General features: G+C 39.6%; 1 protein-coding gene across 4 annotated transcripts in view; it reads right to left on the reverse strand.

The window, feature by feature from the left end:
• COL4A3 (collagen type IV alpha 3 chain) overlaps nucleotides 1-14758 on the reverse strand; it is a 134471-nt gene that overhangs the window by 58344 nt on the left and 61369 nt on the right. For 3 of the 4 annotated variants that reach the window (XM_060016011.1, XM_060016012.1, XM_060016010.1), the window contains 12 exons: nucleotides 13698-13754; nucleotides 11901-11990; nucleotides 8944-8988; nucleotides 8296-8340; nucleotides 7565-7627; nucleotides 6114-6167; nucleotides 4876-4902; nucleotides 4257-4334; nucleotides 2397-2459; nucleotides 2236-2271; nucleotides 465-506; nucleotides 179-256 (listed from right to left, as the gene is read on the reverse strand). In XM_060016011.1, the coding sequence (XP_059871994.1) occupies nucleotides 179-256; nucleotides 465-506; nucleotides 2236-2271; nucleotides 2397-2459; nucleotides 4257-4334; nucleotides 4876-4902; nucleotides 6114-6167; nucleotides 7565-7627; nucleotides 8296-8340; nucleotides 8944-8988; nucleotides 11901-11990; nucleotides 13698-13754 (678 nt within the window). The other variant, XM_060016013.1, reaches the window with a different exon arrangement.

The raw sequence follows: 14758 nt of genomic DNA on the forward strand, positions 1-14758 counted from the left end.
GCCTTGTATCTTCCCCATTTCATGTTTTCTAGTTCTCGAGTAAAAGATGGAGAAGGAATAAAAGTCCAGTTGGCTGAGCTGGGCTTAGGTGACAGAGCTTATAAAAGAGGTAAGGGATCAAAGGACCTCATCCTAGAAAGGGGAAGGCGCAACCTTAATAATAAAATTGAAGAGTTACCGTTCTGTTAACCAGGCCGGTTAGTGTCACGATAACTGTTCCTGGTGGTCCCGGCGGTCCTGTTAATCCTTTCATACCCTAAAGACAAATACACTCAGGAATAAAAAACTAAGCTTGAGAGATCTACATTTCCTCTTTAGTTCTTACCTAGGAAGATAAAGCACATGAAACCTGAGACACAGGAAATACTTTCGTTTCAGTGTGACTTAGTGAATCAATTGTGTAAGTTGATTGCTAGGGAACTTAAAATATCTTGCCCACAGATAAACCACAGAATTTAAATTACCCGCTCTCCTTTTTGTCCTATCACGTTATCGCCCATGTGACCCTGTAAGAAAACACAAAACCAAATTTTTTTTTTAAAATGAACATGAATGTATAGTCTAAACCCATTAAGGTTCAATGTTTATAATTGAACATTTATATTTTAACTGTAATGTTACTATCATGAAAGTTATTTTAGCTGTTTCTTGGAGTGGAGTGGCAACATGTTTCTTTTAAAAGTAGAGATCTTGAAGGGCAGAAAGCTTAAGGGGTTTACTTAATAGGGCAAGTGATAACAGGAGATGGTGTGGGCCAGGGGAAGGAGCCCAGCTCGGAGGACATTTTTCTGGCTCAGCCACCAGCCAATTTTGCTTCCTCTGGCTGGTAACTTCCTGATGCCCTAGTTTCCCCATCTTAAAAATAAGAGGGATGTGTAGCTGATCTTCAGGATTCTGAAATTCAAAACTTAATAGAGAACTAAGAATAGAATTCAAGCAACCTGACTTCACTAGTAAGTTAGTGACATGAGATAAGTCTGTGAATCATCTCTCTTCAGTAATCTATCATTTCAACCAATGTGTCTGTGCTTTTCTGCTCTTGAGTTTGCAGATTTTCCCCCAATTAGGCCACAAGCTGTAGAGAAAAGCACTTAACCTGAACCTATTCATCTCACAGGGTATGTATGTGTGTGCATGTGTGTGTGTGTGTGTGTGTGTGTGTGTGTGTACACATCAATGAAACAATAAATGTGAAAGCACCTTGGCAAGTACCCTACACACAAAGGCTATCTGACAGTAAGTAATTTCCTGGTGGGGCTCAGCCTTGCTCAACATTTTCTTACTTAAAATAATGAAGGGGATCAGAATATGCCACCCCCAAATATACCACTTTGGCAGAAGAATTATTTTGAGCTGAAGGCAAGTGAGAAACAGCAAATGCAGAAAAAGTTCCTTGTTCTCCCCCATCTGCCTCAAGACAGGGCCTAAATTTCCCTTTGTGAAGGTGTCACCCTCCCCTCTCCTGTACCAGGAAGAGAAGACAAGTCATCACTGGAGACAATACACACTTAAGTCTGCATAAACAAACTTTACTGAAATAACACTTATCTTCCATTAGTTTCCCCCATATATTGACCTTTCCACAATCTACTGCCCCTTGAAGCTCAAAACCCTGTTCCTTTGTCCTGTCACTCCTCCACAAATTTATCACCCTTTGTTAAAATGGTATACAAGCCTCTGGGTCTGACTGCCTCTTTGGGGTTTTTTATTTCATTTCTGTGAGGTTTCCACATGCATATGAAATCAAACTTTCTTCCTACAGTTAACCCACTCACTGAACCTAAGAAGATAGAAGAAAAAGTTTTTTTCTTCCCCCATACTAACAGTTGGCCTTTGTAATAGAAAGAAATGCAGGACTGTGCTTAACGAGTCCATGAATAGTCATTTTTATTTACTAGTATAAAAACAGGTTGGCTTTGGGAAGCAGCCCAGTAAAAAAATATATAAGGTAAAGTGTTGCGGGAAACATAAAGAGTAGGAGTCCTTGCCCTTTTCCTGATGAGGAACTCCTTATAATTGAATGAAGACGCTTTGTATCAGAGATCAAGTTACTGAAGTGCAGGGAGAAGGGAAGTAGGAGGTGCAGAGCTGCTAGCCATGCTTACTTCCCTGCTGGGAATCCTTGTGAGTTCCAGAGGGGTGCCCAGCAGTGACCCACATGTGGAATCAGACTGAGTTTGGCTTTTAGATCGGTTAGGATGTTCTGGCTGACACAACATACAAATTGTCATCTACCTTAGGTCCTGGAGGTCCCATGGTTCCTGGAAAGCCCTAGAAAAATCCACCAGTTAAAATTACAGCAGGTAATGAATCAAGCCTAAAACTCTGTTTAAAATTTTAGGCTATAATTCTTTTATTAGTTACAATGTGTACAGCAATGGTGGCTTCATACTCACAAAGAATCCTGGAGGGCCAGGGGGACCAATAGGTCCAGGAAAACCTGGAAGGCCTGGCAAACCCTTTAAATTAAGAGAAGAATTAGAATAAGTTTAAATTTACTTCTCACTGAAGAACGATGTCCATTAGTTAAATGCATTAAACTATTTTAGAAAAACCAGAGCCTAATGTTTCTTATTTATGGCTGCAATTGATTTCAATAGAGGCCATGTGTAACATGTGTTGCCATGTATAACAGGCTACCAGGATCATCCTGATGGTACTATTTCCAGGAAAATGACCAGAGCAGTTGCTTTACTTAAGAAGAGTTTTACAATTTTTAGAAATGTTTCCTCTCTCTCTCTCTCTCTCTCTCCCTCTCCAAGCACGCTCTTATCTCTGGGCCCTTCCACCTGCTCTGCCTCTGCCTAGAATCCTCTTTCCCCCGATATCTCTATAACTCACTTTCTCTCCCTTTTCTTATCTTTATTCAAACGTTATCCTTTCCATGGGGCCTTCCTGCCCATCCGACCTAATGCCACAACCTTCCTTCTAATCTGGAGACACTTCCTATCCCCCAACCCTGCATTATTTTTCTCCTTGGCATTTATTACTATCTAATACAACATATACTTAGTAATTTACATTTTTAAATATTTTCTCCTTCTAGAATGTGCCATGAGGGCAAACATTTTTGTTAAATTATTTTTGGAGATTTGTGCACCTAAATAGCCCCTGGAACCTACCTGGCACGTAATAAGGATTTCTTGTATGACTGAAGGTCCCACTGCTATACTTTCAGCAGTAGCACAATGCGGTACACGGCCAACACTCAATACACATTGAAGGGATACATCCGTGTCCCAGATTGCTACTATCTCCTCTTACTAGATGCCCTGCCCTCAGCATCTGGCTCCCTAAATGCTTCCTAAGCAAAAACACAAGAGCCATCATATTCTGCATCTTTTCTCAAAAGCTTATACGGCCCCGAACTGTGTCATTCTTCAGTTTTGCAGCCCATCATTAGCTGCCATGGCTCACCATATAGATGTTCAACAACCTTAACTCAAACTCTTTGACTCACTCAGGCAAATTCCTATCTCTGCCCAGGAATTTCCACCTATACTTCTGAATTAAGTTAAAATATTTCTGATTAATTAACCTAAAAGTTAGTATCAGAAGATCCCCCCCCCCTTTTTTTGGCTAAGACACGTTTATTTTTCCTACTTCTTTACAGCAAGAAAGCTTTTTGAGGGCCTTCAAAAACATATACCAATCAAATAACTTATCATCAAAAGATGCTTCTGAATTACAGAGTAAAGTGCACACAGCCACCAAATAGCTCTTTCCTTGTATCTATTCTGGATCACCCTCCGGCTACACACAGAGAGATCAGAAAGCAAACTATTCAACAGGAGAAAGGTGCAGTTAAATAAAATACTACTATCATGCAAACTTTACAATAGGACTGTTACGTAATATGACGATTTTAAATTGTATTCAACGTGTAATACAATCTTACCCGGGATTTCAACAAATACAAAGTGGAACACAACCATTCCCTGAAGGCTCCTTCTTAGATTTAGTAAAGCTTGGGTGATTGAGACTTAAGAAGAGGCTAAAAGACATATGTACAAAATCACCTTTTTTATATGAGCTAAATGTAGTTTCTTATAATGAGGTGAATGTGTTAGAATAAAATGAGGTAAATATGTAAATAGAAGAGATATGAATATCTATGAAGAACATTTGTAAGAGAGTGAGAAAGAGATAGAGGGAGAAGAAGAGAGAGAGAGAAGAAGAAGAAGAAAAAGAGGTGGAAAGAGAGATACAGAGAGAAAGAGATGGAGAATGATAGGGATCTTCTCTGAAGTGAGTACCTGGAATCCTGGAGCTCCTGGCAACCCAGGGTCACCTTTTCCATCAAGGGCTACGCCTTCTCCTTCAGCAGGAGCCCCCTTGAAAATGAAGAAGTTCATCAAACATAAGCAATGTTATATCTTCAAAACTCCTCTAAATGGTTATTCAAGGTCATACCGCTTCAAGGATAAAAGCGCTTTCAGGATATATACTTAGAGAAATGCTTTAGGATTATTTAGTTATTCCATTTTGAAGAATTTAAAGCATTTTTGTATTTTCTAAACTTGACCATTTACTGTGGAGGGAAGAAAGACACAAGAATAATAGACCATTTCCCAAGACACCAAAATGAGTGGCAATTCCTTATCTAGAATTTGGGGCCCTGAGCATAAGTTCAGCTCTCTTTTCCCAGACCCTATTTTCCTAAAGAATAATACAAAACTTGTATTCCTGAAGACATATCTATGACAAGAAGTAGAAGTTGTTCAATAGGAATAAATATCATGTCCTAATTCCTATGATTTCTGAATTAATCATGAGATCTGATTTGTAATTACTTATGTCTTATTGTTTAATACAAGTCCCTTTCATATGTACAATTAGAGATTTTTTGACAATCACATGCCACAAATAACTTACTTTCTCTCCTTTCAAACCAACGGCACCCTAAGAAAAGGAGCGGCATATTAGCGACCAGAGGCAAATCAAATACACAGCATCCCTGCTTTGTCCTCCCTGCTATTCTGCCTTCTCTCCCTGCTCTGTACCTCCCACTGGATTTTAAACATGCTCAAGTCTTTCTCATTTAAACAAAGTCTCCCCCTAAATCCACCCTCCCCATACTGCCTTGTCTATCTTTCATGTCATCGGCAAACTTCCCACTCTCTTCATCTCTCACATCTTTCTTACACTCACGTCTATGTCCTCCCTCCACCTGTCATGGAAGTTAAAGTCTGCAGTGACTTTGATGTTACTGAAACCGACGACAACACCTTAGTTCCCGCCTTACTGGATTTCTCAGCAGCACTAGGCAGCTCTCTGTCACTCCCCTTTACTGGAAATTGTTAAAAAGGAGATGGGTCCAAGATGGAATCACTCCTGTTAGGTCCACAGCAGCAAACCAAGACTTAATACCTAACCTGACTACAGTTTTAACCTACCCTAGGAATGTGACCTTTGACCCGCCAACCTGGAAATTCCTGGTCTGCACTAATAAGATATTCCACCCAATAACACCTTCCATTCCCCTTAAGAGGCAGCTTTGCCTAAGAAAATGCCTTCTTTGTTAATAAAACAATACATTCTTTGCTAATAATGTCATTTTTTCCATTCCCTCTCTGGCTTTAAAAACCTTTCCTATCTATGGTCGGATGCAGCAACTCTCTCCTTGCTAGATGGGATGCTGCCAGCCTCGTGAATCATCCACTAAGGCCAATATTAGATGGTCAGATTTATTCAGTCAAATTTTTATTATTTAGCAACATCTTCCCTGGGCTTCCAGAATACACTCCCTGCTTTCTTCTACCTTAAGGGCCCTTCCTCCTTTACAGGCTTATTGTCCTTGATCTCACATTACATGCTGGAGCTCTCTAAGTCCCAGTTCCAGGGCCCTTTTCTCCTCTCTTCCATCCTTGAGTCACCACAATCCAGGCCTTTCCCACTGTCTAGTTCACATCTCCCCTTCAGTGTCTCAAAAGCAAAACAAAGTCTCAAAGTGCATTTATTCATTCATTTCTCAACTATTAGTTGAATGTCTACTGTCGGCTGCTTCAGACTTCCCCAAAGTCATGACAGATTTCTGTATGTGGTCATTCCAAAGGAAACTCTTTGTAATTGTACTTTATGTCTTGGATGGGGAGTTAGAAATATAAACGTACCGGGATGCCTGGGTAGCCTGGTGTCCCCCGAAGTCCTGGAAACCCTTGCTCACCCTGGAAGACATACAGCGCTTGTCATTCTCTTAGTTGTTCTAGAACAGCCTATTGAGATAATTTCCCTGTTTCTCTCTTCCAACCCTGCAGTGGTAAATCTAGACAAAGTAACCCAAATTCCTTACAGCTACTGGGTCATGAGGCTGAAGGCCAGGAAACCATTATCTTAATTGAAAACAGGATTAGAATCTACTGTTTCTCAAATTGTGCATAAATGGCAAAAGGCTAATTGTGCCAAGAACTTTTCAATTGCTGCTTCCTTGAAACTTTAGTAATTACTCCTTTCATGGCCACCATTCTGGGGAAAAGGAGAGTGCAGTCAGGAAACAAAGGAGATGAATGCACATCGAAAAGCTCAGTCATTCTATTCCAAAGACCAATTTTGCATTCCAAGCCTTAGTTTCTGATTTATATATACTCACAACCTCAGATGCAAATAACCATTTGAGCCCCCAGTTATCTTTCGGTGGGAGAGCATCAGAGAACTTCCTTAAAAAGCAATCAGAAAGCAAGGTGGGGAGGACTTCCTTGGTGGTGCAGTGGTTAAAAATCCGCCTGCCAATGCAGGGGACATGGGTTTGAGCCCTGGTCTGGGAAGATCCCACATGCCGCGGAGTAACTAAGCCCATGCACCACAACTACTGAGCCTGCGCTCTAGAGCCTGCGAGCCACAACTACTGAGCCTGCGTGCCACGACTATTGAAGCCCGCACACCTGGAGCCCCTGCTCCGCAGCAAGAGAAAACACCACAATGAGAAGCCCGCGCAGTGCGACGAAGGGTAGCCCCCGGTCGCCAGAACTAGAGAAAGCCCGCATGCGGCGACGAAGACCCAAGGCAGCCAAAAATAAATAAATAAATTTTTTAAAAAAGAAAGCAAGGTGGGGGAGGGGAGGGGAATTGGATGCAGACACTGCAATGGTACTCCAAACTTCCAGTTATAAGATAAATAAGTACTAGGGAGGGAATGCACAACATGCTAAATCTAATTAACACTGCTGTCTGTTATACATGAACATTGACAGCGTAAATCCTAAGAGTTCTCATCACACACACAAATGTTTTTTCTTTCTTTAATTTTGTATCTATAAGAGATGGTGGGTTCACTAAACTATTGTGATGATCATTTCATGGTGTATGTAAGTCAAATCATTATGCTGGACACTTTGAACTTATGTATTGCTGTATGTCAATTATATCTCAATAAAACTGGAAGAAAGTAAAGAAAAAGGCATAAGAAGAAAGAAAACCATCGTATGTCTGCCCTGAAGACACATACCATCGGTTCTGGCTAAAAGAATATTTCAAGGAAAGCCTAGCCTGTCTCATTACTACTTCACCTTGATTCATTCATTTAGCAAAACGTTAACTAACCATCTCCTGTGTGAGGCATACATACCTTAGAACCATTGCATCCTGGCAAACCGACAGGTCCATACGGTCCAGGATGGCCTGGGATGCCCTAAACAATAGAGCAAGTCTCAAAAAGGAGAGATAATCAGGCCCCGGGAACAGGTGGAAACAGTGCAGAAATCATGGTGGGAAAAGATGGGCTAATTTAGATAGTTCTTTAAGTATAAATGGTTATTTAAATAAAGTAGTAAATTAGTTATTTTAGATAATAATTTAAATAAAAATCATAGCAAATAAAATAGGCTAATTAAAACCAAAAATTATCCAGTGAGATATAGATATTTAAGATAAAACAAAAGGTCTTTCTATATAAAATAAGTCCATTAGCACGCTGTGTTAAGCTGGCATAAAGGAAAGAGAAGAGGGAAGTGTGCACAGAGGTAACTATTTTATTATTTTATTATCCTGTGCTATCAAGCAGAGTTCATTCTATTCTATTCTATTCTATTCTATTCTATTCTATTCTATTCTATCCCATCCCACCCCATCCCATCCCATCCCATTCCATCTCAATCTGTTCCATCTGTTTGTATCTCAGGAAATATACTTTGACTTGTATGTCTTGTAAATCCACACTCTAATACACTATGTGATTCTGATATTTTCATCATGTAGCAAATGTATCAGTACTCATTTTCTTGTGCTATTGCTTTAACATCTTTATTAAAATGAGCTTACTTCTTATTATTCCATTTACATATTTTTCTCATTACTTACTGGAAGTCCAGGAGGACCTGAAAATCCTGGTAATCCAGTTGTTCCCTAAAGACATAGAAAACGGAGAGGGCGGCAAGAAAAAAACTCTTTAAAGATGTTCAACCTATAATCAAAAAATGATTTACCATGCCAATAACCCCGTTCTGCAACTATAATTGGGAACACTAAAAACTATTTGAAAAACAAAAAAAGGCTTGACAAACTTTGTAAATCTTCCATTTATATAACTTTTAAAAGAGATGATTAAGATTGCTTTGGGCCTTTCTTGGGTAGATTATTTCAGGTTTCATTTGCATACAGTAAAGTGCTCCAATCTTCCACAAACAGATTGAGGAATGTTTATATATGTGCATATGCATATATTGGTGATACTGTCACCCCATCCAGACATAGAACATCTCCAACACCCCAGATGGTTCCCTCATGCCCTCTCAAAGTCAGTTAACACCTACCCTCAACAAAGTAAGGACTATTTTGACTTCTACCATCATAGACTGGTTTTACCTGTTCCTGAACTTCATCTATAGAAGTGTATCACACACAATGTACTCCTTTGTGACATCTGTATAACTTTTACAGTGCAGATTTCTTTTTTTAAAAAAAAGAATTTTCAGCAAACAGTCAGGCTAGACTGGTTGGACTACTAACCCTCACGCCTTTGGGACCAGTGAATCCTGGAAGTCCTGGAGAGCCCTAGATCCAAAGGAGAAAACAAAAGGTAAGCACTGTGGCAATTATTTGGCATTAATAAGCCCATAAATGAAAGGTCCCAGTTTTATTCACACGCCAAAGAGTTTTGCTCTTGCGATTATTTCATCGTTAATACGGTTCAATTGCTTGTTGTTTCATTGGCGCTATAGTATTTATCCGAAAGGACAAACAAAAATCCATTCATACCCTTGCTACTCAAGGTGCGGGATCCAACAGTAGCCTCATCGGGGAGCTTGTTAGAAATACAGCTCCCTCACCTCCCAGACCTATTGATTCAGAATTTGCATTTCAACAAGATGTGATGATAATTCTTGCTCACATTAGTGTCTGAGAAGTGCCTCTGGAAAAGCCCCACATTAGCCAGACAGCTGCCGGGGGCTGATAAGGATGAATGACACGATTACAACAGTGGATGAGAATGGCAGCCAATATTTCTGTGCATGAGAAACACTTTATTAGCAAAATGTCCCTGGTGGGCACAAATAAATAAATAGCGAACTAAGGACTGCCTGAACCAGAGATAAACTTGCTTCAAGAACACGATGAATACATTTGGAGGTCCTGTTTCTTAGAGAATAACCACAAACAAAACTGTTTTCACGAGGCCACTTGGTGTGAAAGTTCCATTACCCAAAAGCTTTTCATCATTCCTGAGAGTTTCAGTATGTTTTGGTATTTCTGATTATTTGAGGAAAAGGTTGTTACAGAGCCTTCTGAGACTGGACTGTCAAGGCCAAAGTCAGCCTTTCCTGTCTGAGGTAGAATTCCTGGGTGTGTGACCATGGCCCCCTCCTCTGCAGGATGCTGTGTCTAATCTGCAAAGGCAGAAGCGTGACTTGCAGGTTTCACATCCCCATTATAAATTTTCTCTTATCTTCTATAGGAGACTATATAGAAAATATTTAAAATGAAGACATTTATAAACCTGAAAAATCTTTTTGGGCAGGTTTTAATATTCTCTGATTGTCTGCCTTTGATCGGATTATCATTTGTGACTACATCTCTGAGCTATACTTTAACATATGAACTCATGACAACATACGTTTCTGGATGAACTTTAGGAAATACCTGCACACCATGTAACCTATACGAAGCACCCTGTATTTACAACTATAATTTTAATTTATTGCTGGCTTCTCTAAAGAAATGCTAAGGAAACCAGCAGAGTGGGGTGCAGAGGACAAAATAAAAAGGAAGGAGTTGGCATTAAGCTGATCCTGAGTCCAGCGTTGAAGTGACAACTTCATTCTACCAGGAGAATGGAGGGAAATCTGAGGCCACACCCTGAAGGAACGCAGCGGAATGTTCAGACACTAAACATGTCTGAAATCAGACACCAAATGTCCAGAATCTGAATGACTTTTTCAAAATTAGGATCAGAGGAAGGAGAAATGAAGAAACAAAAAGCATACACAAATACAATAAAGTAGAATTCCTGGGAAATAATAAGCTTTGCAGTTTTACTTGGAAACTGTAGGTGTGGGTTTAGTTTCTTTGGCTGTAAGAGTTTGATTCTGGCGTCATCTAATACTGGATTTGAACTGTGATTTTGTCACCTATTAGCTATGTAATCCAGAACAAATTACTTAAGTGCTCTGAGAATCAGTTTCCTCATCTCTAAGATGGAGATAATAATATGTAACTATAGTCATGATTGATGGGATCAATGTGAGGGATAAATGAGATCTAGTCAAGAATAAATGTCCCAATGCCTGGCTCAGAATAAATTAGCAGAAAATGTTGCCTAAATAGTCTATACATCTGAAATTTAAAAAGACTCTGTGTGGATCAATTATAATTGCATTTTCGTAATTTATTAGTTAGTTCACGGCTCCCTGGAAACCGGCAGCCAGGGGAGCGACCCAGTGGATGCGTGAGAGCCCAGGCTTAAGTCCACAGCAGGAAAGAGCCATCAGCAGATCTAGTGGTTATACAGTTAGTTAGCAAATCCTCTAGGGCATTTATTGAAACAAAGCCCTTTGTTGTATCACAGACTTTAGGATAAAAATCTGTGATGAGTGTGAAGGGCAGTAGGCTCTGGTAGGAACCTTAGGATGCCTGATGTGTAAGGGACCAGCTGAGAAAGAGGAAAGCAAAGAGGATTCCGGAAACAAAGACATGTGTTTCAAGGAAAAGAGAGTGATCCACACAGTTGGAAACAAAGCAGAGGGGTCCAGGTCAGATAAAGACACAGAGTATCCTTCTGCATTGGCCTTTTGGAGGCCATGGGTGACCTGGAGGTCATGGGTTTTCAGGGCAGTGGGCAGGAAGCAAATTGTTGCTGGCTGAGGAGCGAATAGGAGATGAAACACAGCCAGTGTGGTTAGTTATTTTATTTTTTTAAAAGAAGCTTGACTGAGAAAGGTAAGACAGGGAAAGGATGGCAATCCTTTGGTTACAGGACCTGAACGATCTAGAGGAAGTTTATATTGGTACGGGTTTTATATTTGCATGCTTAAGGATGGAAAGAGAAAAACCAACATCAAAAGGAAAGTTGAAATGGCTGAGAAAGAGGACACACCATCAGAACAGGGTTCTAGTAGGAATCCCAGCGACCAGGATACCGGTAGAGGGATAGGTCCTGAATGGAAGGTAAAAAGAACTCATCCTTTCATGTGGGACGAAAGAAGGGAGGGGCCGATGCAGGTAGGGAGACTGTAGCTCAGGGAGGGGGATGAGGTAGAGCAGGGAGCTTGAAGATAATGATAATCATTTGAATCATCTTGGAATAAGATTCAGTTCGGAGGGCCCAGCTAAGACCGGAGCAGGAAATTACCAGAGCGTCCATCAGCTGGCTGCGATGTGGAATTCTCTCCAGGTTCTCAGCAGCCCTGGGGTCAGCATAAAGAAGGTTAAGTGGACTGGGGATTTTTTGAACTCACAGACTGGCATACCTTGGGTCCCTGTGGTCCAGGCAGGCCTTCCGGACCTGGGTATCCTTTCTGGCCAGGAGGCCCAGGGGGTCCGGGAAAGCCTTTCTCCCCCTGTTAAAATCAAAACAAGACAATAAACACAGAGAACAGCAATTCCCAGGAATAAACACACCCATAACCATCATTTTCTTTTCTTTATGATGTAATGATAATATCTTGCATATTTTTTCCTTGGATTAAAAAAAAATAGCCCTCAGCAGTAAGTACAAGAGTAACTCTAAATTTTCAGCTGTTAGTATTTGTCTGTAGGCTTGAAAGTGTTTGTCTTTGGTCTCCTGGAAACTCTACATTTACCCAAATGGTAGAGCTGCCCAGAACAGAGATTAAGGGAGCATGAATCAAGAACTGAGGGGAAAGCCCAGCTAGAGAGATGGAGGTTGGTGGAGTGTGTTTTCTGGGGGATGGAGAGACAGTGAAAATCAGGCACAAGAATGTCTTGAGAGTGTGCATAATTGCTATGTAGCTTGAAAGAACCACACACAGGCTATGAGTTTTAGTCCTTTCTTGATTACACAGGGATTAGGAATTCAATCTGCTGTTTGTGGAGGAGATGCAGGAGAGATATCGAGTGGCAAAACGAAAAGTGTGAGCTAAATAGTTAAGAGATGATATTACGGGAAAGCCCTCAGGGATGAGTGAGTAATTTAGTAATATAGGCCCAATGAGGGACATGTTTCTGCCACAAATAATCTTCCCGTGGACACAGATCCCATGGCTCCTCTTTAATAGTAAAGGCCACAGGTTGATTCAGTCAATCTAGTTACACAATTAGCAAATTTGATTTTTAAAAGAGTGATCAAGTCAGCGATTTCACAGTGTGTGTGAAATCCAATAAAAAGAGAAATAAAAGCATTTGCTAGACCCGTCTTAATACTCCATTACCTTCACACACCTGGAACAGCATCTCACCCAGAGTAGGGATTCCATAAATGCTTCTTGAATTCGAGAATGAATCATAGCTTTCCAACATGGATCTGAATATACTACTTTCATAGCTTCAGGAAATACCCTAAGTCAAACTACACATGAATTATAGAATACTTTAAAATAAATATGGTAATTTTTATTATTTTGTCTAAAGAGCTTAAAATATGTTCTAAAAAATATTTTTAAGCAGTCATCTTTCAATATTGTTAAGCAATTCATTAGCATATCTGAGAAAAGGGTTTTGTAAACAAAGGACAAACTTTAGTTCTGCCTCTGTCTTAATCATCACAAATTGAAAGTTAATGGAGCGAATTAATGAGATTTCACAGCACTCATTTTTCACTCCAATTCTACAATGGAGATGCTTTCCTCCGCCGAATTTTTGCCTCAGCTACAGTGCTGATGCAAGATTCTTCCACCAGGGGACGCCCTCACACCAATGCTGCAGGGCAAAATCTGCAGGTTTCAATGTTTCTGCCAAAGTGAGGCAATCAAGTTGTTTTCAGTTGTTCTCTCGCGTTTAGCAACAATGTAAATAGGGTATACACACGGAGGCATTCTTATAAACTCTGTTGTTCTTTAACTTACTATCTTTTCTTTACAGATCAAGAGAGTTACAGTAACTGCCGGTATTTATACAAGTTATTTGAAGTTTCCCTCCAAGGCCTTTTTCTACCACCCCAGGTTCATGTTTATATACAGCTACTTTGAAATTGGACTTGGGGAATGGAATATCATACTGCTGATCTTTTTGCTACGAATGAAAGAAGAGTGTGAATCCTTTAATGAGCTCTCTGGAGAAAAGAAGCAGAATGAAGGTTTTGTGTTTACCTTCTCCCCTTTGGTCCCATCACAGAAGCACTGGCCTTTGTCTTTACAGACACAGCCCTAGGAAGAGGGAAAGAGAAAGGGTTTTGTTTAAAAATGGCTTAATAGAGCCCAACTGACAGAACAAAAGCAAACATATTTTTCTGTTCTTTGAGCATCAAACACTATTTAGCAGGATCCCTGTGATACTGTAGCAATTTATCAATAGAAATAGAGTAGAAAAGTGAGATGTACATAGAACTGTGGAGAGTACATCATTTTTATTGTATTTAAGAATTTCAAGTAACTTATTTATGCAAAAAACCAAGTCAACTCTCCTTTTTTTCAGAACAATATATAGTTGAACCAAAGACCTACTGTATAGCACAGGGAACTATATTTATATTCAACATCTTGTAATAACCTAAAATGGAAAAGAATCTGAAAAAGAAAACATATATATGACTGAATCACTTTGCTGTACACCTGAAACTAACACAACATTGTAAATGAACTATACTTCAATTAAACAATGGTTAAATAAATAAAAAAATATATATATATATAGTTGAACCATATGAAATTTCCATTGTTGTAGGTAGAAAGTGGTCTAATGTTTGCAAATTTCTTAGGTTCAGCAAAATGAACATATATGTATTTGTGTATACTAATTGGTGATATCTTCTATAGGTAATTCTAAGGTTTTCTTTTCCTGAAATAATGTTCAATACTGAGAAAAGATTATCAGTACCTGTCATGTATTTTAAAGAACAAACTAATTAACTGGAGCTAATATCAAAATGCTTTTTCTTATTAAAAAACAAAACCAAAAATTTAGCTGTGAACTTGGGAACTCTTACCCGTCTAACTAGTCACTTTGACACACTTACAGGCCCAGCTTTCACATCTCTGCACACACCGACTCTAATGAAGGTCAATTTTTAAATTCCTCTCTGCCAGCAGAGGAACAAAGAGAAACAGATTTAAACAGTGGATTTAAAAAAATTTTTGACACACCTTCTATAGTTATATATTTATCTTTTTTGGGGCGATGTTAATATTGACTGGAAATTAGTTTATTTTCC

This window comes from Delphinus delphis, chromosome 7, assembly GCF_949987515.2.
Source record: "Delphinus delphis chromosome 7, mDelDel1.2, whole genome shotgun sequence".
In the NCBI taxonomy this organism is placed as follows: Eukaryota; Metazoa; Chordata; class Mammalia; order Artiodactyla; family Delphinidae; genus Delphinus; species Delphinus delphis.